Source organism: Lindgomyces ingoldianus, assembly GCF_010093535.1.
Source record: "Lindgomyces ingoldianus strain ATCC 200398 unplaced genomic scaffold BDR25scaffold_5, whole genome shotgun sequence".
NCBI lineage: Eukaryota > Fungi > Ascomycota > Dothideomycetes > Pleosporales > Lindgomycetaceae > Lindgomyces > Lindgomyces ingoldianus.
In genome coordinates, this window is record NW_022985166.1 from 1,646,591 (window position 1) to 1,674,373 (window position 27,783).

A 27,783-nucleotide genomic window follows, 5' to 3' on the forward strand; every position below is an offset into this window, starting at 1 on the left:
TATTGCGTTTGTTACGTCAACCCTCCCTGTTCATGTTCCACGAGAAGTGTCGATATGCAAAAAGATCAAGATCTATGCGAGCGGTTTCTATTCCAATTCCTGTCCTACGTGAAAGCCTGTCCGGACAATGATGCGATGTGTGTAGGGGTATTTGATGCAGAAGAAGGAGATTATGAAAGAAAGATTCACAAGCCATGCCACAAACCCGATCCCAACAAAACCAAAACCGAAGGGTCCTCAACATGTCCCACTACAATAGGCTTCTCAGCGCTTGGTTGCCACGGAGAAGGGCAAGCAACGGGAGACAGCCTCGTTCTCGTCATATTGATGGACAAATCCCCCTTGCAAGACCCTCCTAAGCGCGTTCAGCCTCTGCAGCTTCCACCACTTGTCGATCCGAACCTCCACGTTGCGATTGATCTTGACCTTCATCCTACCACCGCCGTAGGTCCTTCCAGTCTCCTGGTCAAGCGCCGTCGAATACTTGGGACCACGAGTTGGCTTTTCGACAGAATTTCGGATATCGGCGAATGACGAATGTAAGGTCTTCTTATCCTTCTTCGAGATCTTGCGGGTCGAGACGGTGGCGAGCTCATCCAGAGCGCGCAGGAGCTGGTCTTGCCTTCGGTAGACAGTGTAGCGCTTCACCATCTTGTCTCTGTTGCGTCGTTCATCATCGTCTTCGGAATCGATATCCCCTTCAGAAATTTCCTCATCGTCCTCAAGAGGCGTGTACGACTTCTCATAAAGAAGGGCAATGTTCTCCCCGGCAGCAATCTGAACACCGGCGTCGGAGCTCTGAAGCTGGTCGACAAAGGCTTCAATGGCCGCTTCCGTAGCGTCCTCCAGATCCTCGACCTCGGTTGCAAGCAGGCCCCATTCCTCAAGGGCAGCGACGACCACAGAGCCTTCGTCGTGAGCATCGATCGAGAGGCCATCTGACTCGATAATCTCGAGCAGGAACGCCATGTTGTCTTCGGTCTCTTCTTCGGAAGATCCGCCGAAGAAGGTAGCAATGCCAAGGGCGTGGATGGCACTGATCTTGGTTTGGATGGACTCGGAGTCTGAGATGGTGCGCTTCAGGAGGTCGGCTACTGAGTCGTAAATGTCGTCAGAGTCCAAGGTGACGATTGTCACGGCGAGTGCTGTGAGCATCGATTAGTTGCTGGCTATGTAGTTGACGTGGTGGAGGGGCATACCTTTCAGGGCGGCGACCGTCTCGCGCTCGCTGGTCTCTGACTTTATGCTCCGGAGCATCGACGGCAAAAGCTCGCTCATGCGGCCATCGACTTCGTCCTTCGCATACTTAGCCATGAGAATGTGGGTGAACCCGGCCAGGCTGTCGGCGCGTCCTTCAGTGCTGCTGCGCTTGCGATCGACCATCTGCTCGACGCGAACGTTCAACTCCGACTTCCACACGTCTGGCGCCAGGTCGACATCCTCGCTGTTGAGAATATCATCGATAGAGTTGGTGCTAGAGGAGATATCTGTCAGCGAACCCGTCGAGTCGGAGTCGTAGGCCAGAATCATCATGTCAGACACGACGAAGCTGTCGGGCAATGCACCATGAGGTGGAGAGAAAAGTCTGGGGAATTTCGAAACCTACCTCCAGGCTGTGCCGTCGCTAAGGTACTCCTCATCGTCGGACCCATGTCGGCTTGGGTTCCGGGAGTTGGCCCTGGACTGAGCCGGGGAATTAAGTGTCGAATTTGCTTTGGATGACGGCACCGAGGCATTCCGTGAGCGCGCTTTGCGGGACACGGTCTTGCCGCTCTCGAGAGCCTGACGCCGTAAATCGTGCATTTTTCCAGACGATGGTCAGATATTAAGGGCTAGAACTGGGTCTAGTAAAGAAATGTAGCAGAAAGGCCGCTGCGAGGCTGCAGCTATGTGCTGGCGGGACTACACCGACTTGCGCACAGGGCGGGAAGGCCGGCAATAGCAATAAATTGCAGCTATTGCAAAGGCAGGGAATCTCGGTATGCAGTGGACGGTATTTGTAGGATGTGTTGAAGCGACATGAGTCAAAGCCGGAGGCAAGGAGTTTAGTTTCAAGGAACAATACTTGGGGGGAGTGAGTGAGAGGTGAACGTGAAGAACAGGCAGCTGGACGGCAGGCGAACGAGTGTGAAGAGTGTGCGCCAAGCTGCTAACCGAGACACTTCATCATTGCACACATCATCCCGCTGATCGCTGGCGTTGACAACGCGGTTTCGCGCCTGCCCCTTATCCTGATTTCAAAGCGCTGGAGAGAAAGGCCCCTATGCCCGTGCGATATGGCAATGTATTCGTATCTCCAGACGTCTTGCAAACATATCTTCCAGTAAGAATGGGAAATCCGCAACCGCCGTTGAAACTGGGTTCCCGAAAGCACCAGCCACATTACTGATATCGACACATTGTCGTTTTGCCCTCCCTGGCAGGGATTTTGAATGGCCGTGTGTTCTGACGCGATGAATACGGTGTAGGAATGGGATGCAATATATTTAGACACAAACAACGTCAATGTGTCAAATGCCCTGGGTACGCAGAGCTTCTTCAAAGGACGTCTCCAGAATCCTTTCCTGGGATGCGTGTCCTGACTGCTGATTCACTGTCCCGTGCGCTAAACCCATGCTAGTACCGCTCACGAAATGCTCAATAGAAACATGATGCACGAAGAGGAAAATGAACATGGAGCAAAAGACAAAATAAATGGGGACTGTGGTATATTGAAGGAACGCAAAGCACACAAAGGGCCACAGGAAGCCGTTAGACAGGGCAACCCCATCCTTAACTTCCTGAGGCAAAGAAGAGAAAGTCCCCGTAGGTACCCCGTCGCATCAAGCCTGGCGACATGTTAACAATTGATTGTACTTCCCCGTCTATATGTTGAAATGCTGCAGATGTCCATCCATTTTTCTAGAGCCAGCTCTTTAGGTACAAGGTTGACAGGCGGGTCTGACTGCGCCGAAACCCGATCCAGCAACGCCCGGCCCCACTCAAATATGCCTTACTGCGGACCAGCAGGGCGCGTCACGATATATCCATATTTGGCAGTGTAGGTTGATATTCTGTCCGTCTTTGCAGTGTTGCGAGGGTCTGCCCAACATCTAAGACGGATAATAAGGTGCGCCTGATGGGTTTGCACTTCGCTCGCCAGCTTTTCGTTTCGGGATATCAAGGTGATGGAAGTTGCGTAGATGCTCTACCAAGTGGTCTCGCCGAGTGAATCCTTTATCGCCAACACGAGTGCATCGAGCCACCGTGCAGGGGAATTCGGGGAGGCCCATGCCATGCACGGTGGATTGGTGGCGTTGGAGGTCTGCGAGGCGTGTGAAGTTGGCTGTCGATGTGCAATTGGGAAGATCGCATGTCCATGTCCTGTTGATCCATTGTCAGTACGACTTATTCTAGATCCACTTCGCGGGTCATGAGCCATGGGAATAATTTTACCTTCCACGGCTATTGCTCCTACCCCCCCGGTCAGATTTAGATATTCTTCGCAGTCCATCTTCGTTAGGAGGGACTCACCTAGATGTATCTGTAGAACCACTTCCAGTTCCTCCTTGGTTGACCGGAGAGGCATAGTAGCCAGAGGTAGTGTTCGCACCTTGTCCGTAAGTGCCTTGAACAGCTACGTGAGGCTGTTGGTAGCCTGTGGCTGCTGGCCTGCTATACCCGTAGTCATACTGAATAACCTGATATGGTTGAGGTGGATATTGCTGGTACTGTTGGTAGTATTGATCGATCTGGGCTTGAGTGTATTGCGGTACCGCCGTGCTGGAGTAGCTGGAAGCGGATGCATTGTACGCATAGTTGGGCTGCTCACTGGAGGAATACTGCATGAACGTTAGCGGCAGCGACCCATGACTACGGGCCAATCTTACCGGGTATCCAGACATGGTTTAGGATACTCCCTCAACGAGCCTTCTTTGGAGTGGCGCTTTCTGGTAAGGAGCGGAAAAATGAAGGCTAGGACACCTTAAAAAGAGTGGAAATAACGAGAGAAAAGCGATGGTAAACTGGTGGTTGGTGGTGAGGTGGGTCGATTAGCGGAGAAAGCGGGATGAGGCTCTACGTCTAAGTGAACTGTACACGTTTATATATCAGGAATCAGCTTGAGGCTTTTCACTGCCACTGGTATGAGCCTAAGTCAAAAATTACAGAGCCTCCGGAGGACTCTCGCAGTGATGCCTGCGGCCTAAAGTTGAAATGAGCAAAGCCCGGCTGGTGGAAGGATTCTGGCGTGGTTTAGCTACCAGGCTGAGTTCCCTCGTGGTAGAAAATGATCGATGACGAAAGACCATTCAACGACTGTGCCGTTTGAAACGCTGTTGGTCGGAAGGATTCGACACTTCTCACTGAGGCTATGTAGCGTGCGAATCGTGCAATGGTATTGGTATAGGGCTGACGTGCGCAACATCATAAAAATACGGCCATAAGAGGAGTGAAGCAGTACGGCGCTCGCCGGTATTGAAAAATAGCTGGGCTGGCATCAAATACCATTCCCATAGCACATCTGAGTGTGGAGCTGCAGCAGGGGCATGCCGCTGCGGCGAGGGTGCAGAATGGACCTGATCCTCCCGTTGTCACGTTCCATCCCGTTGTGGGTTGTGCATAGATACCTTGAAGGTAGGTTAGAACGCCGCCAAAGGATTCAAAGCTTTGAGAAGTGTGCTCGAAATGGGATTCGTACGCTCGGTAACTAATTTCTCTTAATTTCGATTAGAGATAGCAGGGTCGTGATTGATTTTGTCCTCGTGTTGCATTTACTAGCAAGGTGTAATAGTGACGAACGGCTACTAGGCTCCGCATATTCGAGCCGTTCGTGCCCTACGGCGGAGCGCGACGGCCCGCGATCAAGGACAGCACGGCGAAGATAATTATGGGGTTGCCGCCGCTCGCGCAGACCGGCGGGCGTAGTCAGAGTTGAAATTTGCAGAGTTACCGTCAAGGGTGATGGAAAGATATAACAAGGCCTGAGCTATGGCAGGGGTTGTATGGGTTCCTGAGGGGTTCTTGGAAGCTTCATGGAACAAATTGAGCATTTCCTTGCGGTGAAATGGGCTCGTGTCGGACGGTCATTGACGGATTCAATGTGGAGTCATCATACGCCCCGTTTGCCTCAGCTAGCGGGTGGGCATGCTGCAACTCTGTGGGTTGAGTTAACTATTCGAGAATGATCGACTAAGGCAAGGCGCCCTCAGTTGTGGGTTCGAAGCGTGAATTTACAGCCGCGAGTGGACGATTTGAACGTTAGGTCTCAACTGTGAAGTGGTGCTGTGGCGTACCAGCTTCGGCAAGAGGGCCAGTGCCACAAATGCATCCTCAGCCTCGGTTTTGGGGGCTAATAAAGATCCAACTCGCTATGACCAATAGCAGCTCGCTGTGCAGGATATTAGCTTTATGAGCTGAGATGAGGCTCCCAGTGTGCAGTACGCGGAGAACTTAGGACTGCATTTCAGATGTATGAACCCTGCTAGATTCCCAGCTGATGGACGGGCGTTCTCTTACTTGAGATCTGACAGCACGGAAAGTGAAGCGTCCGCACATGGACGAAGCGTTCAATCAAGGAGCAGGATTGGTTCACGGCGAAGGGACCGACAATGGCACCATACAACTACCCGAAGGAGGCATTCATAGAATGTCTACCTAATACTTCATACAGACAGCCTGCTATTAAGGACAACCAGACATTGTTATCGGGTGGGACGTAGCTGTCTGTTTCATAACTCGTCTTCCAAGAACTTGTACGCGAATCGGAAGTCCGCTTTCCTTCGATTCATCCTGCTGAATGTTAGAATAGGCCCCTTTAAAAGGCGAAGTAATACGGATGAAAAATCTGGAGTGGCATGGGCTGACATGGTCCGGGCCCGACCATTCACCGCCGATCCAGAGGGAATTGGGTGCTTACCACGTGCTCTCATAGTCAAAGAACCTGTACGTTCCCTGCTCATAATCTTCGGTGATCGCCTTTGGCTCCTCGTGACGCTGGAACCAAGTCTGATACTGCTTGTGGAACCTCCAGCTCTGCGACTTAAGCGCTTTGGCAGCCAAGAACTGCTGGTATGTCCCCTGTCGGTAGTAGAATGCATAGAACAGTGCATCTGTCTCGATGCGAGAGTACAATCTTGGATCATCGAATATGGCCAGGGGTTCTTGGGGGTAGTGTGATGGGGTGTAAGGGTAAGGATTTTGTGGACGATAATGGCGTGGAGCTTCCGTATCTGCGGCGTCTGGAGCGGCGGCCATGGATGCGGCGAGCATGCGCTCATCTGGCGGCTTGGTTGAAGAGGCAGTGATGTCGTTCTTCGTTGCTTCGAATGAGTCTAGCAGATCCTGCAAACTTGAGGGAAGGTGATACACCGATTCCTCCTCTTCTTCATCCACATGAGACTCCCCATTAGTCAGAGGCGGGGTGGCTGATTGCGACTCCTCTTCCTCTACCTTTTCGGGGGCGGAAGGCTTCCTACTTAATCTATTTGGGTCTTCAGAGGAAGGTGCACGTGACAGTGTCGCTTTATCGGCTGCTGGTGTTACAGGTATACTTGCACTTATCGCCGGGGACTTTGACGTTTGGACAGCTGAGACGCTGTCGGCACTCGAAGCGGTCGGCCGCTGTGCCGGCTGGGGATGCGAAGAGGCTGGTGAGGTTGTCGCACTTGTCCGTGCGCCTACTGGTGCCAGGCCAGTCTGTGCCGCTGTCGCACCGGGTGGTGGTGGCAGAGGTGCTATGCCTACGCCATTCTTGTCGCTAGCAGCTGCGGCCGCGGCTGCCGAGGCGTACTTTAAAGGTTCTCCCGGGGTTCTCGTTGGTAAGGGGGCCGGTTTCATGGTGGTTGTGGACGAGCTTGACACACCAGGTAATGGCGAATGTAGGGTTGCTAGCGCAGGTAGTGGTGATTTGAGCTGAGTCGATGGTCTTCGTGCGCCCGATACTGCTGCATCAATGGCTTTTGCCTTCACATTCAAACTGCCCAGACTGCCCGAACGACCTTCAGCTTCCGCCGAATCGTCCTGTATCGATTGTGTGTCCTGGGAAGACACGCGGTCAACGTCCTGTCCCATTCCGTAGAGGTTCTCTTCCTCTTGAAGGTTGAGGTCGTCGTATATTGTGTCATCCTCCATGAAATCAGCCTCTTGATTGCTCTCGACATAGTATCGGATGCTCTCCTCAAGGTCCTTGACCTGCTCCACCTCAACAGAGCCATTGTCCAGCGCTCGTTGCAGCAGTTCCAGCTTGTTCTGATGCCACTTATGGCGCTCTACCACCTCTTCCATCTCTCCTATCCGCTCTGCCCTAGAGGTGTCCTTCTTCCCCTTCTTCATGCCAACCTGTAGTGTTTCCACTTCAGCCTCGATGGTCTCGACCTGGCGCTCCAGCTCATCGACCATATCGGAGAGGAATTGCATTGTATCCTGTTTCTCCTTCTCTTTCGGGTCCAGCTTCGCGGCTAATGATAGGCCTTCTTTCGAATATGCCTTAGTCTTCATCTCCTTCTCCACCACCTTGAACTTCTCCATTTGCTGCGACTCGTCAGCTGTGGCATCAAAGCATAGGGCGCGGGATGCTGTACTGTCTCAATCAGCTTCCGCTGATCTAATAGAGGTTTCTTGTCCTTGATGTCGTTCATTGTCGCCCATGTCTTGATCTGGTCTCGCGACCGCTGGAGCTTCTTGATCTCCTTTTTCAGAGCATCCTCCAGTCTCTCCTTCTGCGACGGGTTTGTAGTCTGATTGATTTTCTCGTATATTCCCTCGAAGGCGCCGACGCCCTCGGCAACCTTCTTGAAGCATTTGTCGATCTCCTGCTGGAGCTTCCGTGCTGCCATTGTGACGATGTAGCCTCGTGCGCGAGGGCGGTGTGGTGAGCTAGTCCGGGGGTCAAATCACGCGAGGGTGAATCAAGAGGCTCAGGTAAGAGGAGAGGACGCGTTCGGGAAGGTGGCAGGCGGGTTGGGTGGTGTTAGTGATTTGTTGGAAGAACACGGAGGTGGAAGGGCATGCCGTATCGCGCCTTGCGCATTGGGCCTAGCGCTGTCGATCGCGATGTCTGCCTTTCACGGGCACCCCGCCTCACCACACAACCAGCGAACCCTCACCTGGACGCGACGGTGACAATGCTGGCCCGCCATAAATCATGAGAAGTAAGCCGCGCGCCCAATTCACTGCAGAACCACGTCTCACCTCGTCGCAGCTGTCCTACAACGCGTCAAGTCGGCCTCGGTCACGGTCGATGGCGAGCTCGTCTCTAAAATCGGCAAGGGCCTGCTGGTGCTTGCCGCAATCTCCAAGGACGACACGGAGAAGGACGTTGAGTCCATGGCGGGGAAGATCCTGAAGGCCAAGCTATGGGACGACGAAGAGACGGACCCCCCTGGCCGCGTACGTCTGCAGAGCTCCCAGCCACGATGCACCATGACTGACTCCCACCAGTGGAAAAAGGGCGTCGCTGACACCGGCGGCGAGCTGCTTTGTGTCTCCCAGTTTACCCTCCTGGCCTCGATGAAAAAGGGCAACAAGCCCGACTTCCACCAGTCTGCAAGTGGCCTCAAAGCCAAGACCCTCTACCAGGCCTTCTTCAAGAAGGTGCAAGACCTCTACGAGCCGGACAAGGTCAAAGACGGCATATTTGCAGCTATGATGGACGTAGCGTTGGTGAACGATGGGCCGGTAGGTATCGACTACACATGTCTAGACGGAGAGGTACAGCCTCGATCATCTCTCGCTGTCATTTTACCCCCACCACCGAACTTGTTTGACTGACTGCCTTGTCACAGGTCACGATCCAGATCGATACCACTCCCCCAAAGATGGAGAACCCGAGCGGTTTTAGCACCGGCATGGGCACCCCGAGTGGAAGTGCCGCTTCGACCTCTGTAGACGTGAACGACCTAGTCAACAACATGACGAGGATAACGAAGGAGTTTCATATTCCGGTGGAGCTTTTGGAATAGACTCTTGATATCGCATCCGTGATTGTTTTTTATTTATCAGAAACTAAGTTTGGCGTATACGTAGAATTGATCGAAACATAGTAGGGATCTGATTCATGATAGAAATCCTTATCCTCTTGACATCGTTTCTAATTCTGGCAAGTGGCTGAACGGTCCAACTCCTCCCTGACAACATCCAGTGGGAGCCGCCCACATACTATCGAGACAGCATAGCAAGCCACTAGCATGCATGATGGGCTAATTACCTGAGATAAAATTAAACCTTCATCCTGCAGTCTTTTCCTTGGTGCAGAGCTCTCTTTATAAGAAGCATAGACATGCTATGCATATTTCATGACTATCAGTATACGTTGTAACATCCAGCACTATCCACTGGGTTGGATTAGACCGGATTGCTCAAACACCGAAAACATAGGATCTTCTTCAATATCAAGATTGAGAATCACGATGCGAAGCGTACAGTACATCTCAGATTGTGTGATTCAAGCTTGTATTGAAATGACAGGGGTGATAGGTTTATGAAACCACGGTGGAGGGTCAAGTGAATCGTGTCTTCCACCGACGACAGACCAACAAAGCTAATCGCACTTTTCAGCAGAAATTGCCTTGCATCCTGCAAAGACTGCAATCCCGCAGATAGCAACACGTTGAACTGCAGCTGTGCCCAAGCTCAAGAAACAGCCCGATATATCGCAATGATAAATCTTGGTATGCGCTTACGAAGTCACCCGCAGAAAAAACACATCTCCCTTACTGACGGCACATTGATCTCCACCATCGCGCAACCATCACCAAGTTTCTACGTCCAAATTCTCCAGCCTCCGCCTTCGTGCCATACAATATTTCCCCCGCAATGCGACCTCTGTAATAGAGAAAGCGCCTACTCCAGTTTTCAAACCTGCGACTTTGTGTACAACGAATATCCACCTAGGCGTACCGCCATATGTCCCTTGTAACACCCTTTCCAGATTGTACAGAACTACTTCTTCACCCTTGACTCGATCGAGCTGGATGGAGGGAAGGAGCTTGGGAAGCTACCATTTGGGAAACTTTGACTGCACTAGAACCCCTATGGTAACTTTGTTGTCTGGAGAGGAAATGGGGAACGCATGTAAACTGGTAGGAGCGTACGTTGGTAGCTAACAAGTGAGACCACTGTTCCATAGTGTGAATTGAAGCTTCCAAACAAGAAGTTGTTCCAATTCTCAGACCAGAGTAGTTCTCCTTGGCCCCAGGGCCACAAAAATAACAAAGCATATGCCTCGACCTGTATCTACACTTCTCACCCCACAACTCAACTTCCATATTTACCGGGTGAGCGCCTGTCTAACACCACACCAAATAAGGTACAGGAATCCCTGCCCCATCCCATACGTCTCACCCATGCCTTTGCGCCCTTTTCGCCCAATCCTCCGACGATCATTCAAATCCATAATCCGAATCCCATGCTTGCGGCACAACGTCTGGGATCTGACACGCTGATCCCATGGTGCAGGTTTGGCAAATCAATTTTAAACTAGCTTGCCCCGCCCGGATGAGAAGATTAGTAAGGTATTAGCCCCCCGCTGTTTAAATACATGTAAGCCGGCCGAGCCGGTAAGTTTAATATTCGGCCTCCGTCTTGTCCCGTCTCGTGCGAGAATGTGAATGGGGTTGAATTGGAACCCCCTTCAGCTTTCTGCCTCGAACACATTACTAACGACGTCATCCAACACATAAGGAATAAGACGAGGTGGACTTGAACAGCGGAAGCCGGGTGAGTGTCTCAGAGTGGAGTGTGGAAAGAGGGTGACCAGTGGGGGCTTTTTGAAGTTTCAGCGGCATTTTCCAAAAGGTGGGCATGCCCTTCTCGTTCTGTCGGCCATCAAGCTAGGTAGATCCCCCCAAGGGCTTTGATTGATGGCTGATCTATCGTGGCAAATCATATTCGAAAAGTCTAATTCGCTACTTTTATATCTTATCGCGCGCTTGAGAGCAGATGCGTCCATGAGTACAACTGCAGTCTGCAGTTACAAATATTCAAGGTTCTGGGCGAACGTAACTACAGGATCGTTTCTTTCTTCCTAGATAATCAAATGCCGCCTCGACTTGCCTGTAAATGTGCGAATCGTGGTAGTACAGCCTCTGTTTTGTTCTATCCGGCTTTCAAAGGTTCCCGCATGACAGATTTCACTCAAAGGGTTTAGCGCGAAATTAGCTCAACGTGCAACCTCAATTTCTTTGACAGATATCTATCTATCTCCATTCAATATCCAGCTTCATCTCAGGAGCATTATGACCCAAGATAATTATAGCTTGTTCGTGACACCTGCTTGCTGCCTTTTTGCTATATTACCAGGATTCCTATGTCTTGTGGATGCGTCGTGGCCATTTCTCGGTTGTTGGACGATCTTAAGTGGCTTGCGGTGGTACTACTGTGATCGCAAAATTGGTCAAGATTCCTTCGTTTTCGGGGTGGTTGGGGTAGTTCTGCTAAGGAGAGAGTTGGTGGAATTGCTCTGGGTCAAATGGGAAGAGCTAGATTCATGGGGTCCGCTTGCGAAGAGAGTGTTGCGATCCTCTCTTCTCTGCTCTGCACTTCTTTTTGCGGTCGAGGCAGTTTCGAGGTTTTGTTATCGTGGAAAAGCGGACTCTGGGAAGCTCGATGAAGAATCACGCGAAGACAGCATTCAGTCTATACCTCCCCCACACCTGAAGCCGCTCCTATTTCCTTGTCAAACGACTCACGCTCGTACATTTCCTAAGCGGCACGCATTCACGTACTCGTATCTTCTCTATGGAATGCCGGTTATTCCGCCTAAGACTAAGAGAGATGGTTTTGATGCTGGCTCTCAGAGCGATAGGATTCGAGGAAGTTGGTGGTTGCAGGTGAAGGCGGACGACTACCTTGTCCGAGGTTATGGAGAAATGGGTTTCTATGGGAAGTTGAAGATGCTATTGAAAGAAAAGGTTTGTCACCACGCTTTCCTAAATCAAACCAATTTTTCCGCATATTATTCTAAACGAAGCCCCAACCCAAACACCAATTTGCTAACTGGCTTAGGGTGTCACGGATTGCGAATGGTCATATGCCTACCTCGTCACAGCTCCGCGCTTCCTCGGATACTCATTCAACCCAGTCTCCTTCTGGTATATCTACGACCAGTCGGATCAACTCAACAAAATGATTCTCGAGGTCAACAATACCTTCGGCGAGCGGCGAGTATACGTACTAGATGGCACCAGTCCAGCCACTTCGCTGGTTTCCGGTTCTGGAGCATTGGAGTCAGATGTCGGGAAGTTGCAATTTACGGATGTCTGGTTGAAGGATTTCCATGTGTCGCCCTTCAACTCTCGCAAGGGCTCATATTCTCTCAAGGCCCTCAACCCCTTCCCAGCTGATGTCTTCACGAGTCCTATAATAGATAATACTATTACCCAGAAATCTTCAAAGGCCCATGCCAAGATTGTCGCGCGAGTTTATTCCACCCACCAACCTTTGGACCCTGCTACCCTTGGTATCTTTGGAATCACGAAGTTTGCGCTTGGGTGGTGGTGGGTTGGGCTCTCGACCTTTCCGCGCATTTTGAAGGAGGCTAAGACGCTTTACTTTCGCCGTCAGTTGAACGTGTGGTACCGACCAGAGGTGCTAACTTCCAGCATTAGCCGCATTCCAACGTCAACCGAAATGTGTGTTGTTGATACCCGCCCCCGTTATGTACTACAACTGACAAGTCTCAGGGTTCTTCAGGAAATATTTGAAAATTATCTCAAGCAACTTGTGTGGAACGCTGTCGAGCCTCTTCACGTTACTTATCACACGTCCATCCCCAGCCACCCAAAAGAGGAGATCGCCACGATGTGCACACCAGGCCGCGATATACCTTTGAAACGTATCGAACTTCGTGTCCTGACCCCGATCTTTTATTCACGATTCGTCCACTATGCTCACACCTCTGAAGCGTTCGATCGCGAGTATCTCTTCACAGATGAGAAGAACCGCACAATTTGGATCTCAAACCCAGAGTTACTCCACCTCTTGCTACCGAACCGAAACACTCCTACCAGCGAACCTGAATCATTGGGTAGGCAGATGTCTTATCTGAATGAACTACGATGGATGCTGTTGAGGAAATTAAGATGTCCGCCTGCAGAATCAGCATACCCCACAAAACCAAAACCACCCTCCTTCGAAATCAGCAACAAACCGTCGCTTCCATTTTCGGACTTGGACCTATTCCAGCGAGGGCCTCACGGACGGCTAGACTCGGGCATATATCGGAGAACGGTAATGCAGGTATTCTTGGCACAGCGATTGGCTTTCGGATTTGTAGAGGTTGTGAATGGGGTAGATTTCCTTCTAAGGACCCTGCTGTGTTATATTGGAGCTAGGATGCTGACTACCTGGGCTTTGGAAGCCCAGGCAAACGGCTTCAATAGAAGACTGAAGTTGGTTGAAGGGACATGTATAGCGGAGCTCATAGGGGCAAACACGGGGAGATGGTGGCTCTTTGGCCTGGGGTTATGGGTTTGTTCATGCAATCTCTATGGATTGGCGAAAGGATAGCAACGGGGAAACAAAATGTTGTTATGTTCACTTGAGGTCCTAGACACGAATACTTCCTATTATTTACCTTCGAGGACCTCTTCCCCACTCCAATCTTCTGAGACATTAACTGATGGTCTGAGCGATGACTCCTCTCGGCTGTCCATGTCTGATGCCCGAAAAGACAAGCCGCCCCGTTTTCATGTGTCCCGCCCTGATGCATAACAAGTGCAGAATATGATCGTAATATTGTTACGGGTCCAATCCTGTTCTAGACGTTTGGCAACAAGATAGCCGAGGTTAACCGCCATCCCGAAGCAACCTAGCGTTCACTCCCCAGTGGGGCTCAAGGATGTGCATCTTCACATGTTGCACATGTTTGGATCTGAGGGGAGCGAAGAAGCGATGAAAGCAATGTCTAGGCATGTGAAGCGTAGGTCGCGTGCCACATGAATCGCCATCAACCCCCCATTCCACCTTGTCTTGGGAAACCCAGAAAGAAAGTAGAAAGAGCTGGAAAAAAAAAAATTTGAAGCTGAAATCTACAAGCCGTTATTGGCAAACGTCATTCCGTCGCCGGTTCCGCTCCCCTCCTCTCCCGGATCGGCGCCTCCAGAGCTTCTCGTCCACTTCCCTTTGGGCCGAGGGGCAATTGCACAAAACCCTCAGCTGCGCCTGCTGATTCACGATGGCGGTTGGCTCTCGGTGCGATAGTCGGCCTAAATGGTCGAGAAGCTTGCGTTCACCCGGACGTTCCCGACTAGGACTGGAATGTAGACTGGCTTGTTTCTAGCATTGGGACTAGGGCTAGATTATACTTAAGAGCTTGGCTGCCCTGCCTGTTTTTTTCTGAAATGTGACTTGATTGACTCCGAGGCTCTGGGTTGCTTGTCATCACGCTGTCATTTTCTGAAATATTCCCCTCTTTCTTAAACTTTTTTCCTAAACCTTTCTCCGTAAGCAGTTGAGAAAGTTTATTTACTCCCATTCCTCTTAGAGGCCACATTCCAGTGCACATAGATACCCACCATGGCAAACCTAGAGGCCGAGGACCAGCAGTACTTGCAAGAGGTAGAAGCTGTGAAGCAGTGGTGGAATGATTCCCGATGGCGACACACACGCAGACCTTTCACGGCAGAGCAAATTGTAGCCAAGAGGGGAAATTTGAAAATTACATACCCCGGCAATCAGATGTCGAAGAAGCTTTGGGGAATTGTGGAGGGGAAATTCAAAGTATGGCAATCTAATGTCTTGATCTTGAGTGAGAGACTGATGAATATAGAACCGAGAAGCAAGCTTTACTTATGGCTGTCTTGATCCCGTCATGGTCACCCAGATGGCTAAGTATTTAGACACAGTATATATTTCTGGCTGGCAATGCTCATCCACTGCTTCGTCGACCGATGAACCTGGACCAGATCTTGCAGACTACCCAATGGTAAGCTCCTCATGCCTCAGCTGTAGCCGCTTTTGACCGTTCCCAGACTACTGTTCCGAACAAAGTCCAACACCTCTTCATGGCGCAGCTGTTCCATGATCGCAAGCAACGCGAAGAGCGTCTTTCAACACCGAAAGCGAATCGGGGCGGGCTTGCAAATACTGATTTCCTACGACCCATAGTCGCTGACGCAGATACCGGACACGGAGGTCTGACTGCTATTATGAAGCTTACGAAGCTGTTTATCGAGAAGGGTGCGGCAGGCATTCACATCGAGGACCAAGCACCGGGAACCAAGAAGTGTGGACACATGGCTGGAAAGGTGCTGGTGCCGATCAGCGAGCATATCAATCGGCTGGTCGCTATTCGGGCCCAAGCAGACATCATGGGTAAGTCCTTTCTCCACAATATTATGCAAATCAGGCGATGAGAACTAATTATAATAACAGGAACTGATCTCCTGGCTGTTGCTCGTACCGACTCCGAGGCCGCCACCCTCATCACTTCCACTATAGACCCTCGTGACCATTACTACATTATAGGATCTACAAACCCTGCGCTCCAACCCCTCTCCGAACTTATGTACGCTGCCGAGCAAGCTGGCAAGAACGGTTCCGAGCTTCAAGCAATAGAAGATGCTTGGACAAGGGAGGCCAACCTTAAACTTTTCCACGAAGCCGTCATTGACACCATCAAAGCCAGCGTTCACGTCAACAAACAAGGTTTGATTGAAGAATTCTTAAGCCAAAGCAAGGGTAAGAGCAATGCTGAGGCGCGAGCCATTGCGAAAGGCTTGACAGGTGTTGACGTGTTCTTTAATTGGGAGGCTGCCCGGACACGAGAGGGTTACTACAGATACCAAGGAGGCTGCCAATGCGCTATCAACCGTGCTGTCGCGTACGCTCCATATGCGGATATGATCTGGATGGAGTCGAAGCTTCCAGATTATTCACAGGCGAAGGAGTTTGCAGAGGGTGTGCATGCCGTTTGGCCAGAGCAGAAGTACGGACTCCACCAACCGATCGCTCACATTGTTCCATGGCAAGGCTAACAGACTTCCAGGCTTGCATACAATCTCTCCCCTTCCTTCAACTGGAAGACAGCAATGCCGCGCAACGAGCAAGAAACCTACATTAAGCGTCTCGGCGCTCTCGGCTACTGCTGGCAATTCATCACGCTAGCTGGTCTACACCAAACTGCGTTGATGGCTGACACTTTCTCCAAGGCATATGCACAGCAGGGCATGCGGGCTTATGGCGAGATTATCCAAGAGCCGGAGGCCGAGAATAAGGTTGATGTGTTGACGCACCAGAAGTGGAGTGGAGCTAACTATGTTGACAATATGTTGAAGATGGTGCAAGGTGGCGTGAGCTCGACCGCAGCGATGGGTAAGGGTGTTACGGAGGATCAGTTTAAATAAATAAATGTGATGGCGGTTTGGGATAGGGTTGGCGGATGGGTTTCTTTGTAGGATAATATATCAAGTGTAATGGTCTCTTGAAAGGAATCTGCCTTCGTTGCGTTTTCAAACTTTGGCACCGTTGTTACCAGTTAAAGGCATATTTTCAAGATACCTGCACGAAGTAGAATTAAGATACCGAGTATACTGCGTCTCCTTCTCTTTCCGCACGTTTCTTCTCTTTCCTTGGAATGTAACCGTCGTAGTCATTGTCTAGCGTTGCTGTTTTCGCGGTGCGGATGAGCTCACCTGCAGGTATGGTGTTCAATAGAACATAGCCGTTACTGTCAGTAGTATTTCTGAGGCGTTACTGGAGGCAGTAGGGTTTTGTTCTTACAGAAAGAGTAAATTAAAACAGCCTTACAGGCAGTAATAGTTACTGCTAAGTTAATTAATAGTAAAGTTACTGTTTAGTGCAGTTACTGCAGTAACTAGTATTTACAATCTTGCTAATATAGTCGCGGAGATTGTTTAACTCTAAGATTATGGAAGGCAATAGCTGCAATTAAGCTCTTCACACAATATCTAAGGCCCCCATGTTTCTGCTGGCAACCTCTAGTCTAGATATTGTCCCACTCAATGTTAAAATTTAGGGTGTTGTTAAGGCGAGAGTTCTTAGGAAACTTGTAAGAATAAAAACACTAGTAGATAAAGCCTTAAATATAGAGCTCTAAGAGCTCCTAGAGGCAGCTCTTAACTTCTTAAGGTGACAAGAGCTTGCAAAGTGTTAAACTGTTGCTACAAGCTTCAAGTGCTACGTGGAGTTTAGCATACTCATGGTGACAATAGAAGCGATATTGGAAGCGAGAAGTAGGTAAATCAAGGAGTTACTTCTCTGTACTGACGATGGATAGGATAGTTAAAAAAGTACGAAATCTGGTGTATTAGTGCGCGTTTAGCCCTTGTACTACTACACGTAAAAACGTCCTCCGCGAACGCGTTAACAAAGCACTAAGAAATTAATTAGTATAGGCAGTTACTGCAGTAACTGTAGCCTCATTAACCGTACAGTAACGGAAGGCAATTCACTTTCGTTCTAACTGCCAAGAGATTGTTACTATCAGTAACAGTAGGAACAGTACTACGTTTTATTAAACACCATGCCTGCAGGTGTACTGTACGGCTCAGTGAGACGCCAAAATTTTACCCCAAACCTTTCATCTAATGGTTCCTCTCCTTCCATATCTCATCACCTCTAACGTTCATATGCGTTTCTTTGACTAGGCTTCATTTTGCGCGATCTTGTCCCTTGTGTTGCGTCGCCAAAAGGTCAACCTCCCAACTAGCACAGCAGAAGGATATATATAGGCGGATAATTATATGCGACACCTTGTTGTATTGAATGCCAATTTGCCTTCATCTGTCTATTTCTTGGAAATCTCGTAGATCATCTTCACACAAAGATACCTGCCATGACCGTTGATGGCTGAGACTTGCATCGACCACGGCTTCATGCGCGAAGAGGAAATACCATATTGGAAAGAGATCATTCTTGGGGCCCAGCCGGGACAGCAGGTGAAAGAGACGCTCGGACAGGATGGCTTCACTCTTCTGAACTTCCGGGGCATCGAAATATCGGAAAGATGTATGAAGGAAACCTGTGGCAAATAGGATCACTTTTGGTTCGTGACGCTTTATTTAAAGGAGAAACAAGAAGCTAGAGTTATCGTAAACTCAAAGAGATTGGCGAATAGGTGGTGCATTGACCACTTATCATGTAAGTGATACAATATTATGTCATTGACTGTTTATTAGCAGGCAATTGGAACGTGCCACCAATATCGAACCTGGGTTGAAGCAGTGAATAGGATATGGCCCATGGGCTGGCGACATGGCCACACTAGGATTGGACGATTACACGTTTACTTCACACAAAAACTTTGGATAGTGGGGGTTCAATTGTTTTCATCCGAACTGTAGTGCTTGCGGCTCTTCCTTGATCTATGGTTTGAAGGATTGTGAGGTATTTGATGTATCAGATAGTACAGCTTGTATGTTTAAGGCAACTTGAGCGATCTGACAAACCGTCACAAAAAGATTTAAGCCATAAAACTGCTTGCATAGTATTGTTAGCCCAACAGTATATCACTTCAGAAGCCCCTTACACTATGGTATTAGGGCAATAAGTCACTTAGCGCATTGCTAACATATATCCGCTTGAACTTAAACCAATCCCTTTCTACATATCCTGATTTCGTCCTCAACTTCTACTTCCTGAATTCCATTATTCGTCTCGGTTTTAACGTAGATTTTGGCATGGCTCCGAGGCTCTACTACTCTCGCGACCCTTGTTTTGTCCCCCCCTCAATCAAAGCTAGACTGGATTACCTTCGCACTACTAAGAAGCCGCAAGGCCTGAGGCGCACGCGATCTTAGAATGAAAAAGGCATAATCTCTAAAGTTGTAGGAGGTTAGAAAATAGGTGGCTTCCCTTACTTGCTCTCCCTGGAGCTACATATATTTGCTTCCCATGAGCAGGTCAGCAAGAAGCATTGTCCTCGACTCGACACTGCACTCGGATTCCGCAACCCCTCAACTTGACACAGGCTGAGCTACTGGAAAGCAGCATGAGGTTACTGCGGTTTATTGGCCATAGCTGAATAACTTGAATCGTACCTTTCACTAGCATAAAACTGAGCTTCGCAACTTGCATCTATACTATTGCGGTATTAGACGAGCGCAGCATCATTCCGTAGACACACTTCTACGCCCCTTCAGGATACGGCCTTCCTAGGACACCCCCCGAACTCCAGCCCGTCTGTATCAGCAAATTCAACCACACAATTTAATTCAGCGGCCTCGAATCGTACATGGCCACTTTCATTTACTCCAACATCTAAAATCAATATCGGGAAGCTCACAATCAAATGCAGACACTGAAGTCACTTAGGCTAGTTTAAAGTTCTTAATACCCCTCTCTCTTCTGCGCCACAAGGCTTAGCGTCCAGACTTCTCGATCTAGTTCAAGAAAGTCGGTAGAATTAACTTCGATGATGACGCTGGTGGGAGCGCCTATGGGGGCCATGGTTATGCTGCTAATAATGTGTGGGAGCTTGATTCACTGTTTAGGGTCGGGGAATATCTATTCCAGAGCTAATCAAGAAGTGTGAAGCTGAGCTGGTTGGTTTGAAGACGAAGCTTGGGGCCGGATTTGAGAAGGATTGGATGGGGTTCTTGGAGGGAGGATGTATTTCTGGTATAATGGCGACGGGCCTGGGGCAGGCTTGGGCATGGGGGGTATGAAGATAGGCGTTGTTTTGCGGAGTGAGAGCTTTGGGAGTTGTGGGGTAGGTTATAGTGGGATATGAGAGAGATGACTGGGAGTTAATCATACTGTTGCAAAGAAAGGACGTAGTAAGAATTATCGCAGTGTCAGTGGCAATTCATATGTAGCTCCCTCCGTGCCCTTATACAGAACATAGCATCGATATCCCTTCATCATCCCGCAACACTTTTAATTAGCTTAGCACGGATATTCCCAGCCCATTGAAGATCCTATAGCTATCTCTTCAGAACCATAAATTCACGCTAGACCCCTTGCCAGACACCACCGCCTCGCTAACCACCTCACCTACCACACGCCAAGAAATGTTGGAAACTGCACGTGACCGATCCCCACTCGGCCCATCATCCGGAGACCCACGCATCACCAACTAACGAGCCCTGACTCATCCTCCCTTTGCTTTCCTCCATACTCTCGCACTCCCCCTTACAGATATTCGTGCTGTACAACCTGGTGACGCATTCGCAGTGCTGCGCCTCACCGCCTCAAACCCGGCGGCCTGTCAGCACGGCTCACACGTCAGCCGCAAACATGATGTGCGGCGCATTGGGACGCGCAGTCAATAAGCCAGCCTGGGCGGAGTGAGAAATGAGGCTTTGATGATGATCAGCTGGACACATTAGGGAATTAGGCACGCGTTTGAGGAAGGGTATTTATCTGCCGGGGGATGCGCGCGCGACCATCAATGACCATAAATTTTGTATTCCTGGTCGGCTTTGTAGTTTCAAGATCTAGAGTATCACGACACCTGAAGAGAAGGGTGTATTGTTGCGATAAGATTCATTAGCAGCATCATTTCTGAAACAGTTAGAAAGCCAGGTCCTTTTGCGGCTGGCAGCATTGAAGGAAGCCGGAGACCTTACTTGGGGTCGCTGCTTACTTCTTCCCTCTTCCCTCAAAACCACAACCCTTCGAACAAGCAAACAAAGTCCATCTTCTCAAACCCCCCGACCCACCAAACTCCATATCATATCCATCCCACATGGCGCAAGAAACACCATCCCTATCCCAACACCCACCATCCCAAACAATCCCCGAATCCGCCTCCCCCTCACTCCTCACAGCTCCAGAACCAATCCACTACGAAGAGCCTCTCTACACTGAAATCCGAATTCCGCTACCACCAATTCCTCAACGCCCTTCCTCAACCCCAGCCTCGAAATCTCGACACCGCGCGCACACGCTTTCCTCGCTATCGCCATTCCATCGGCGGCGGCCATCCAGCCCGGAAAAGGCGGGGCCGGGTTCGTGTGAGTCTCCGGCTGCGGCGATGATGAAGAGCTTGACGGTGGGGAGGAAGCGGAGCGGGACGGTTGATGCGCTGGCGGTTGTGCCAGCAGTGTTAGTGCTGAGTGCGGAGTTGTTTACACCTGGGCAAGAAGGAGGAAAGAAGGGTGTGGGGAGGGATGGGGTTGTGACGTGAGAGGGGATGGGATTTCTATTTGGATAGAGTTGATTCTCTATTTATTTAATCTAATCTGATAGAAGGAGCTGGGTGATACCTCAACGCGAGGTAAATTTCTCAGCATGCAGCTTCGGAAATTCCTCTCACTGGGTGAATCTAGAGAAGGGAAAAGAGGGTGGTGGTTTATAGGGAGGTCTAGTCGACTGGCACTAGGGGAGCGATATGAAGAAACTGAAGGAGAGCTAGTGGTGGGGATTGAATGCATGAAGGGCGAGAGGGAATCACAGGCGAGGAAGGAACACTTATACCCTCACGTGCGTATTCCAAAGTGGGCAAGTGTGCACACGAAGGACCATTTAACCGCCATCATGTAGTTGTATATTAGTGCAACATCGGCTTTTAAAGCTAGAAAATGAGGACTTAATAGCAATAGAAAGAACTCGGTAGATCAAACTGTTGCGTGCGGTGTTGCTAATGTGCGATAGCCTTCCCTAGCTTGGGGGCTTTGCTTTCTTAACAAACCTTTGACGCTCCTCTTGAGCATAGCGGAACTGTCCATCATCCTGGGCTTCAAATAACTGACCACGTGGCTGCTACCCTCTAAATAGCGGTAGAACGACCTCAAATGATCTTTAAATGCTCAAGTTTGTATATTCTCCTAACCTACCCCAACAGGTCACTACTCCCCCTCTAAAAAAAGGAAATAGAAAAAGAAAAGGACAAGAAAACCATAAATCCGCCACAATAATTCTTGCTTTTCTATTCCCTCCACCCTTCCCCCTCCAAAAACAAACCACCCCCTAGCAGGGTTGCATACATAGACTGCTTTTCTACATATTTTCCAATGCAACACAGATAATTCGCCCTCTTTGTCGACCTTATTTTCGCATCGTATCTGACGAGAGCCTTTGCCCTTAAATCGTGCAGGCGTTCCACGTACACGCTGCAGCACTGTAAATTGACAATAAATAAGCCAAAACTCGCGGTCAATGAGAGAGATCATTTAGCGCTGCGATTGCTAGAGATCGCGGTGCCTTCCTTATCGGAGCCGGCTTTATAAAATTAATTTGTTGAGGCAGTTGATTGGGATGAGTGGAAGGAACATACGCAGTATCTCCATTTGAGCTGCTAGAGAAGGGTCCAAATCATAGATGACCGGGCTTATTGAGAAGTTGCGAACTGCCCTTTTTATGTTCATCTTTCTTGATCTGCCTTGACACCCTATTGACCCTCTGCTGATTTCTCGTCGAGCAGTAGGTTGTATATCCAGTGGTAGAAGCAGGCAAGGTTTCAGAGAACGAGGGGTCCAGGGATTGCATATCTTCATCCGGCAGTCTCTCTTTAACCCTAACTTACGCAAGATTAAAGTAAGCAGATGAAAGATGGTCGTCCGGAAGTTTCACTTATAGGAAATGGCGAGTCGCGGATGCTTTTGTATCTGTTTAAAAGTCCTCTAGTCGATCTCGTCTGGACAGTCTTTAAATTGCGTTCGAATGGAGACTGAATGCAAAGCGGCGACCTGTTTCTACAAGAAATGGAGATCCTGGGGTCGTCTACACATTATAAAGGCCCGTCTAGACGATCGCTCTTACACAATCGTGAGAACTGTGACGTGCCACCGCTTCATGCTACTCTGATATAGATATGGCTCCGGCTCGTAGTAGCCCACTCGCTTATACTGCCGTTTTTCTCCGACAGGGGCGAGCAGAATACAAGCATAACGACCGAACGGTGAAGGGCTACTGGAACCTGACCTCCCGCGCCCGTTACGTACCGAGAGAACGAGGATGTCAGAACTTGGCAGCGCTATTGAGGATGGACTGTCGAGGAACAAGCCAGTTTGATGATCGGACACAAGTGGAGGCTGAGGGCATCCCGCATGCAAAGTGGAGAAAGAAACGGTGGGTCCGCGGAGTTTCAACCAGCCACTCGATATCATACCCAGCTCATCAGTACCACGGAGAGTGGTGTGAAAACCAAGGACTTGGGTGGGAAATCGACTGTTTCGGCTCGAATACCGGGGCATATATTTGACAGGTGCTGGGCATGACGCCCATGAGAAAGAAGGAGCAATGTACTCTTCGGAAGAATGGATGAAATTCTGGGTGGAGCTGGTTAAGTCTCGTCGCCAAAGAAGCGCTTGGGGAAGGTCATGAGACCACATCCCTGCCACGTATCGAGTGCGGTATGGGAGTTGTTTGCGGAAAGACCTTACAAGTCCAGAAATGGCTGGTAGTTTATCTTCGGGCCTGGTGAGAATTCGTCTGCTGTACTCTTCCACCAGCTGATACCAGCAAGCATCAACATTAACTTCTGGGATGAGATGGGCGAGCTTGTAAAATGAGTTTTTTGGGCATCGAAAACTCGCTCCGGCGTGGCGTCGAGTTGGGGAAGCGAGTTGTACAGTGTGTCGAAGATCGCGCCAGTCTGCAACAACTCTAGGCTCACGGTCGTCTGCAGAGGAAATGATACCAGCAGGTTGTCTTTCCGACGCTTCAAGCTCGTTGCATGCCCAGGAAACCTCATATTGAGTCCAATGGATAATCCGCCTCGCAAGAAGTCGCTCTTGTAATATCCACCCGCGAGTGCTGAGAACACTCTGGTTGATCGCGTCTTGGGCATGCGGTATTCGAGGACATATCACCTTCTTTGGTCGCGCCGACGAGTCAAGAAATAGAGATGGATGCTCGCAGCTTGCCACCTCTAAAGTGTTCCTTGGTGTCAGAAATCCACTGGAGCAACTCCCGGCAGCATCGGCGGAAACGACGAGCCACGCATTTGCGAAAATTATGTGCATCTGGGATGCATGATATTCCCAGTCCTCGTTCGAGTCTTGCAGGATGCATAAGGCGTCAATCCAAAGATAGCGATGGCCGAGCTTCCGGGTTACTATAACCGCATCCTGCATTGTTTGGGGCATGCTCGAGAGAGGAATAGCAGATAGGTGTTTTGCGAGTTTGTTGGTTGTTGTGCATAAAGTGTTAGCCTTGCCCCAGCGATAACTCAGAGCGAGGTACTTCCCACGCTCGCCGTTGGTCTCGATCAGAACAGGTTCCTTGAATTGGCCGAAAGCTCCAACGTCAATGACCCTTGGGGGCAATTTGGGTTCCGCTTCGCGATAACATGGCCGATGAGAACTTTCACATACGCCAACCCAGGCTTGGATTTGAGAGACTATCCCTTCGGAATCTGGGATCACATCAAGATAGGCCCGCTCTCGCCTTGCAATCCTACAAAACTCCCACACTGGGGGTTGTCTGGTGACTTCTATACATGAGCGAGTTTCAACAAAAGCAAAGGGGTCCTCACTCTTGAGAGAGGGGTGATCCTTGAGGGTCCTATGATGCTTTGGTTTGATCCACCCGATAGGTTTGTCCGCATCAGTGCAATGACGGGCTAACCAGAGAGGTTTGGAGCGATTCCAAACGTGAAGTATCTCGAACTCCTGCAAAGTCTTAGTTAGACAAGAGAGCTCTTAGGGAGGGCATATCTTACATCGTTCGGCTGGTATTCCAAAAGAGGATAACCAGCCAAGATTGGTGGGCTGGGCGCAGAAGGAAACTTCCGAGAAGTGTGTGAGACGGCTACGAAAAGAGTAAACAGGTCTTTGGTGGCTGCGAGAGTTAAAGGGATGCTAACAATATCGAGCTCTGCGCTCTTATCTTGATATATCACATGGAGTAGCTCCGATTTACCAGTCATTGTAGCTCCATAGACAAGGGATATTTGGGAGCCCGGGAAACGGCTGGCATTGAAATGAGGTTTTGGCTGTGAGGATTCGCGAGCCAAACTTGAGAGGAACAAGGTACATAGATGGCACCCACTTTCGGCAGATGTACGGAGGGTGGAGAAATCGATATGATGGGGGAAGACATCGGAATGAACGGTGATGGGTTCAGGGACAATGAGTGAATACCACAGATTTATTGGACACAATTTCTTCGCACAGTCGTCCTTGAAGTGAAGCTGGAACTTGATGGACTTGCAGAGATAGCACAGTTGATTGATATTTTCGGCCCTGGTGGGGCTGAGCTTTGCCGGAGCAAGGGCCATCTGAGCGCTATGAGCAGGTGTTCACTTGAAAGGCATTGAACGAATGGTTGTGTGAATGGGCTTGTGGAGGCTGGTGGTGGCCCTCAGCTGATGCCTGATGAATCCTCTGATAGGGAGCGACAGGCCGATTGGGAGTAGGAGTTCCACGTGATCGGGAGTGGAGACTCCGACTGCGGTACCTCCACCTCCACCTAGGCAGGCGTTTTGGACACGGGAAAGTTGGGCTACGACAGGGCGGCCCTCATTCCTCACCAACGCCATGCATGAAGCATTGTTCACCGCCAGCACATTTCTTGACCGCTCCACTTTGCCTTGAAGAAACAGCCATGTGAACAGCAGAAGCCTCACCGGCGGACGCCCTGTTACACTCGCCATTACTCGAAAGCTAGGGGGTACCAAGAGGGCTTTAAATGCCCGAGGCTCACCACGCGACCTCGATCCCACAAAGCACTCGTCTCATCAGAGTTTGGACTGTGCACCTCCACATTTCGGCCCAAAGCGACCAAGGGAAGCGGCGGCGGATGTCAAAAGCACCTGGTTGGCGATCCAAGTCCCACGTCCGTGGATTCTGCAAGCCTCTAACTGCGCTCACTTGTCTCCATTGGTCCGATAAAAGGTCAGTGAATAGCGAGACCCTTCAGCTCCCCACGCGGGTTTGCGATGCCGCTATGATGATTCTGATGCTTCAGATAAGCCCTGCAGCGGACTAGTGGGGACTAAGTCGCGAATCCAATGGAACTGGAGCCCTGCGATGCCTTTTTCGCTCTTGCCTTCTCCCTTGTGCCTTCCATCTCTTCTCCTTCTTCCCTCATTCTTATCCTCCTCCTTCGTGCCTTCTCTGTTTCCTATCACCAACCCATCCGGCACCTCTGGGTGCATCCATGGTGCGATAACGATGCAATATATCCCGCAACATGTACCTCCTGAACAAGCAGCCAACAATCTCTAATATACCTTACCGATAAGGCTATAAGTGGTAGCCCGCACTCCTGTGTCTTCGCCGTAGTCGAACATGCAGTTTGCCGTCGAATCATGGATCTGGTATACCTTCGCCGTGTCTGTTGTCTTTATCAGACTGTACGTTAGACAGCCCAGTCGTACAGACAACGTTCGTACACAACGGGACCGGAACTAACAAGTATCCGCAGCATCTCAAGAAGTCTCCTCTTTGGATCACTAATGCGCCTGCAATATGATGACTGGATCATGGGCATTTTCGTCACGGGTTGTTACACAGTCTTGATCGTGATGGCCAACATCGAAGCTAAATCGCAGTCAAATCTGCTCCCTCCAGGATTCGACGTCAGCACACTCACATCCGAGGAAATATCCGCCCGTGAATATGGAAGCAAGATTGTAATTGTGGTCGAGCAGATGCAGATTGCGGTCATCTGGGCTTGTAAAGCTTGCCTGTTGATATTGTATCATAGGCTTACAAGAATGGTTGCGTCTAAAGAGAATGTCGCCATCAAGCTGCTCTCCGCCTATGTCGCTCTTGGATTCGTGGTCATGGAGATCTTGTACTTTGCTGCTTGGTGTAGACCTTTCTGGCAGTATTGGGCAGTCCCGACTGGGAGTTCCCAATGCAACGCCCTAATCGACCACCGCATCACAAACGCAGTTTTCAACATCTCGTCCGACCTTATCATGCTCTGCATCGCACTTCCCATGTTTATCCGCAGTCTGCTCCCCCTTAAGCGAAAGCTAATCCTTTGCTGCATCTTCAGCTTAGGCGTCTTCGTTGTAAGTAAAATCTAATAAACGTGTCCATTGTCACATTGACCTTTGTTCTAGATCCTAGCATCCGTGTTGAACAAGTACTACTCCTTCGCGAAACCGTATGAGCCAACATGGATCTTCTGGTACGCCCGTGAATCCTCGACAGCGATCATTGTGGCAAATTTACCCTTCACATGGACCCTCCTACGCAAAATCTTCAATTTGGGTGCGTTTGATGAACACCATCCACCACCTCCAACCTACCATTCATCCAGAACTGCTGGCGGCAGGCGGACGCAACGCGGCCGCAGTGGCCATGGAAGCGGCGGCGGCAGCGCAGAGAAACAACCTCACAGCCATGGAAGCAACCAAAGTAGTAAAGATAGCCATTCGATGAGCCTAATTGGATCTATTTGCGCTGCGAAAGACCCCAAAGCTACGGCACCCATTTCGGATGATAGCCAGCACAGCGAGAATGGACTCCTTCATGCACAGATAACCGCCCAAGATTTCGGGAATGTCGACTTGGAGCTTGGAGACAGACCCTCTGCGCTCGGCCCTCGACCACTATCCCCGGTAGCGTCAAGGGCGACTTCGGCGCGACCATCGCTAGACGGCAGCGTCCACCATTATCCCAGTCTTGCTTCGCCACGAAAGGCACATCTGGCTCCTTCGAGAGCCTCGAGCGTTGCTTCAGTGGATCGAAGAGTGCTCAGGCCACTGAGTCCAAGCCGCAGTAGCCACGATGGAACCGGCATCGGAGCCCCGGTTGGAACGGGAGGAGGCAGAAGTGCGAGAGACCGAAAGATGAGAGCTCGACTGAGTAACTAATATCTCCTATGTTTGATTACGATTGAATGAGTATAGAGACTCGCGGGTCGGAGGAACCTGCAGGCTAACTTCACGGCGTTCGGCAGAGATACCTTGGGCGGTTATGTGTCGGAGGCTTGCAACTGGAATGA

At 50.1% G+C, this 27,783-nt stretch overlaps 10 protein-coding genes across 10 annotated transcripts; 5 read left to right on the top strand and 5 right to left on the bottom strand.

Annotated features, from left to right (window-relative positions):
* Positions 1–11: 11 nt before the first annotated feature.
* BDR25DRAFT_254500 (uncharacterized protein) lies at positions 12–2,084 on the bottom strand. The gene is made up of 3 exons (XM_033686302.1): positions 1,607–2,084; positions 1,200–1,474; positions 12–1,145 (listed from the first exon to the last, which is right to left on the bottom strand). Exons 1-3 carry the CDS (start codon positions 1,801–1,803, stop codon positions 265–267), a joined length of 1,353 nt encoding a protein of 450 aa, XP_033552356.1. The 5' UTR covers positions 1,804–2,084; the 3' UTR covers positions 12–264.
* An 883-nt stretch (positions 2,085–2,967) lies between these two features.
* On the bottom strand, positions 2,968–4,060 carry BDR25DRAFT_103320 (uncharacterized protein). The gene is made up of 4 exons (XM_033683476.1): positions 3,870–4,060; positions 3,514–3,821; positions 3,436–3,453; positions 2,968–3,363 (listed from the first exon to the last, which is right to left on the bottom strand). The coding sequence occupies exons 1-4, from the start codon at positions 3,882–3,884 to the stop codon at positions 3,093–3,095; spliced, it is 612 nt and encodes a 203-aa protein (XP_033552357.1). The 5' UTR covers positions 3,885–4,060; the 3' UTR covers positions 2,968–3,092.
* Positions 4,061–5,426: 1,366 nt separating this feature from the next.
* On the bottom strand, positions 5,427–7,948 carry BDR25DRAFT_254507 (CCR4-NOT transcription complex). Its single transcript, XM_033686303.1, has 3 exons — positions 7,560–7,948; positions 5,897–7,509; positions 5,427–5,769 (listed from the first exon to the last, which is right to left on the bottom strand). Exons 1-3 carry the CDS (start codon positions 7,812–7,814, stop codon positions 5,709–5,711), a joined length of 1,929 nt encoding a protein of 642 aa, XP_033552358.1. The 5' UTR covers positions 7,815–7,948; the 3' UTR covers positions 5,427–5,708.
* Positions 7,949–8,078: 130 nt separating this feature from the next.
* BDR25DRAFT_301155 (D-tyrosyl-tRNA deacylase) lies at positions 8,079–8,854 on the top strand. Its single transcript, XM_033689514.1, has 3 exons — positions 8,079–8,129; positions 8,180–8,367; positions 8,419–8,854. Exons 1-3 carry the CDS (start codon positions 8,123–8,125, stop codon positions 8,746–8,748), a joined length of 525 nt encoding a protein of 174 aa, XP_033552359.1. The 5' UTR covers positions 8,079–8,122; the 3' UTR covers positions 8,749–8,854.
* Positions 8,855–11,720: 2,866 nt separating this feature from the next.
* Positions 11,721–13,485, top strand: BDR25DRAFT_213802 (uncharacterized protein; the record flags this gene model as incomplete). Its single annotated transcript, XM_033684764.1, has 3 exons — positions 11,721–11,888; positions 11,983–12,608; positions 12,660–13,485. 3 exons carry the CDS (start codon positions 11,721–11,723, stop codon positions 13,483–13,485), a joined length of 1,620 nt encoding a protein of 539 aa, XP_033552360.1.
* Positions 13,486–14,493: 1,008 nt separating this feature from the next.
* On the top strand, positions 14,494–16,322 carry BDR25DRAFT_213974 (isocitrate lyase and phosphorylmutase; the record flags this gene model as incomplete). The annotated part of the gene is made up of 5 exons (XM_033684770.1): positions 14,494–14,697; positions 14,747–14,902; positions 14,949–15,291; positions 15,352–15,904; positions 15,965–16,322. The coding sequence occupies 5 exons, from the start codon at positions 14,494–14,496 to the stop codon at positions 16,320–16,322; spliced, it is 1,614 nt and encodes a 537-aa protein (XP_033552361.1).
* A 105-nt stretch (positions 16,323–16,427) lies between these two features.
* BDR25DRAFT_350871 (uncharacterized protein) lies at positions 16,428–19,386 on the bottom strand (the record flags this gene model as incomplete). Its single annotated transcript, XM_033694774.1, has 18 exons — positions 16,428–16,522; positions 16,560–16,660; positions 17,120–17,201; positions 17,278–17,288; positions 17,342–17,397; positions 17,461–17,546; positions 17,583–17,609; positions 17,691–17,740; positions 17,779–17,977; positions 18,013–18,105; positions 18,138–18,201; positions 18,235–18,302; positions 18,369–18,461; positions 18,545–18,648; positions 18,682–18,812; positions 18,865–19,014; positions 19,085–19,237; positions 19,294–19,386. 18 exons carry the CDS (start codon positions 19,384–19,386, stop codon positions 16,428–16,430), a joined length of 1,656 nt encoding a protein of 551 aa, XP_033552362.1.
* Positions 19,387–20,626: 1,240 nt separating this feature from the next.
* Positions 20,627–21,067, top strand: BDR25DRAFT_310880 (uncharacterized protein; the record flags this gene model as incomplete). Its single annotated transcript, XM_033691190.1, has 1 exon — positions 20,627–21,067. The coding sequence occupies one exon, from the start codon at positions 20,627–20,629 to the stop codon at positions 21,065–21,067; it is 441 nt and encodes a 146-aa protein (XP_033552363.1).
* Positions 21,068–22,344: 1,277 nt separating this feature from the next.
* BDR25DRAFT_103422 (HET-domain-containing protein) lies at positions 22,345–25,156 on the bottom strand. The gene is made up of 3 exons (XM_033683477.1): positions 24,545–25,156; positions 24,359–24,494; positions 22,345–24,313 (listed from the first exon to the last, which is right to left on the bottom strand). The coding sequence occupies exons 1-3, from the start codon at positions 25,100–25,102 to the stop codon at positions 22,638–22,640; spliced, it is 2,370 nt and encodes a 789-aa protein (XP_033552364.1). The 5' UTR covers positions 25,103–25,156; the 3' UTR covers positions 22,345–22,637.
* Positions 25,157–25,963: 807 nt separating this feature from the next.
* On the top strand, positions 25,964–27,687 carry BDR25DRAFT_103436 (uncharacterized protein). The gene is made up of 3 exons (XM_033683478.1): positions 25,964–26,179; positions 26,251–26,845; positions 26,897–27,687. Exons 1-3 carry the CDS (start codon positions 26,115–26,117, stop codon positions 27,650–27,652), a joined length of 1,416 nt encoding a protein of 471 aa, XP_033552365.1. The 5' UTR covers positions 25,964–26,114; the 3' UTR covers positions 27,653–27,687.
* The last annotated feature ends 96 nt before the right edge of the window (positions 27,688–27,783 follow it).

Coding starts and splice junctions, on each gene's coding strand:
- BDR25DRAFT_254500 (XM_033686302.1), bottom strand. CDS start 1,803: ATGCACGATTTACGGCGTCAGGCTCTCGAGAGCGGCAAGACCGTGTCC. Junction 1,475..1,606: donor AGCGACGGCACAGCCTGGAG/GTAGGTTTCGAA, acceptor TATCTCCTCTAG/CACCAACTCTATCGATGATA. Junction 1,146..1,199: donor GACGGTCGCCGCCCTGAAAG/GTATGCCCCTCC, acceptor CGATGCTCACAG/CACTCGCCGTGACAATCGTC.
- BDR25DRAFT_254507 (XM_033686303.1), bottom strand. CDS start 7,814: ATGGCAGCACGGAAGCTCCAGCAGGAGATCGACAAATGCTTCAAGAAG. Junction 7,510..7,559: donor AGCGGAAGCTGATTGAGACA/GTACAGCATCCC, acceptor GACGAGTCGCAG/CAAATGGAGAAGTTCAAGGT. Junction 5,770..5,896: donor TTTGACTATGAGAGCACGTG/GTAAGCACCCAA, acceptor AACATTCAGCAG/GATGAATCGAAGGAAAGCGG.
- BDR25DRAFT_301155 (XM_033689514.1), top strand. Junction 8,368..8,418: donor AGACGGACCCCCCTGGCCGC/GTACGTCTGCAG, acceptor GACTCCCACCAG/TGGAAAAAGGGCGTCGCTGA.
- BDR25DRAFT_103422 (XM_033683477.1), bottom strand. CDS start 25,102: ATGGCCCTTGCTCCGGCAAAGCTCAGCCCCACCAGGGCCGAAAATATC. Junction 24,495..24,544: donor TGGAATACCAGCCGAACGAT/GTAAGATATGCC, acceptor AAGACTTTGCAG/GAGTTCGAGATACTTCACGT. Junction 24,314..24,358: donor GGATCACCCCTCTCTCAAGA/GTGAGGACCCCT, acceptor CATGTATAGAAG/TCACCAGACAACCCCCAGTG.
- BDR25DRAFT_103436 (XM_033683478.1), top strand. CDS start 26,115: ATGCAGTTTGCCGTCGAATCATGGATCTGGTATACCTTCGCCGTGTCT. Junction 26,180..26,250: donor TCTGTTGTCTTTATCAGACT/GTACGTTAGACA, acceptor AAGTATCCGCAG/CATCTCAAGAAGTCTCCTCT. Junction 26,846..26,896: donor TCAGCTTAGGCGTCTTCGTT/GTAAGTAAAATC, acceptor CCTTTGTTCTAG/ATCCTAGCATCCGTGTTGAA.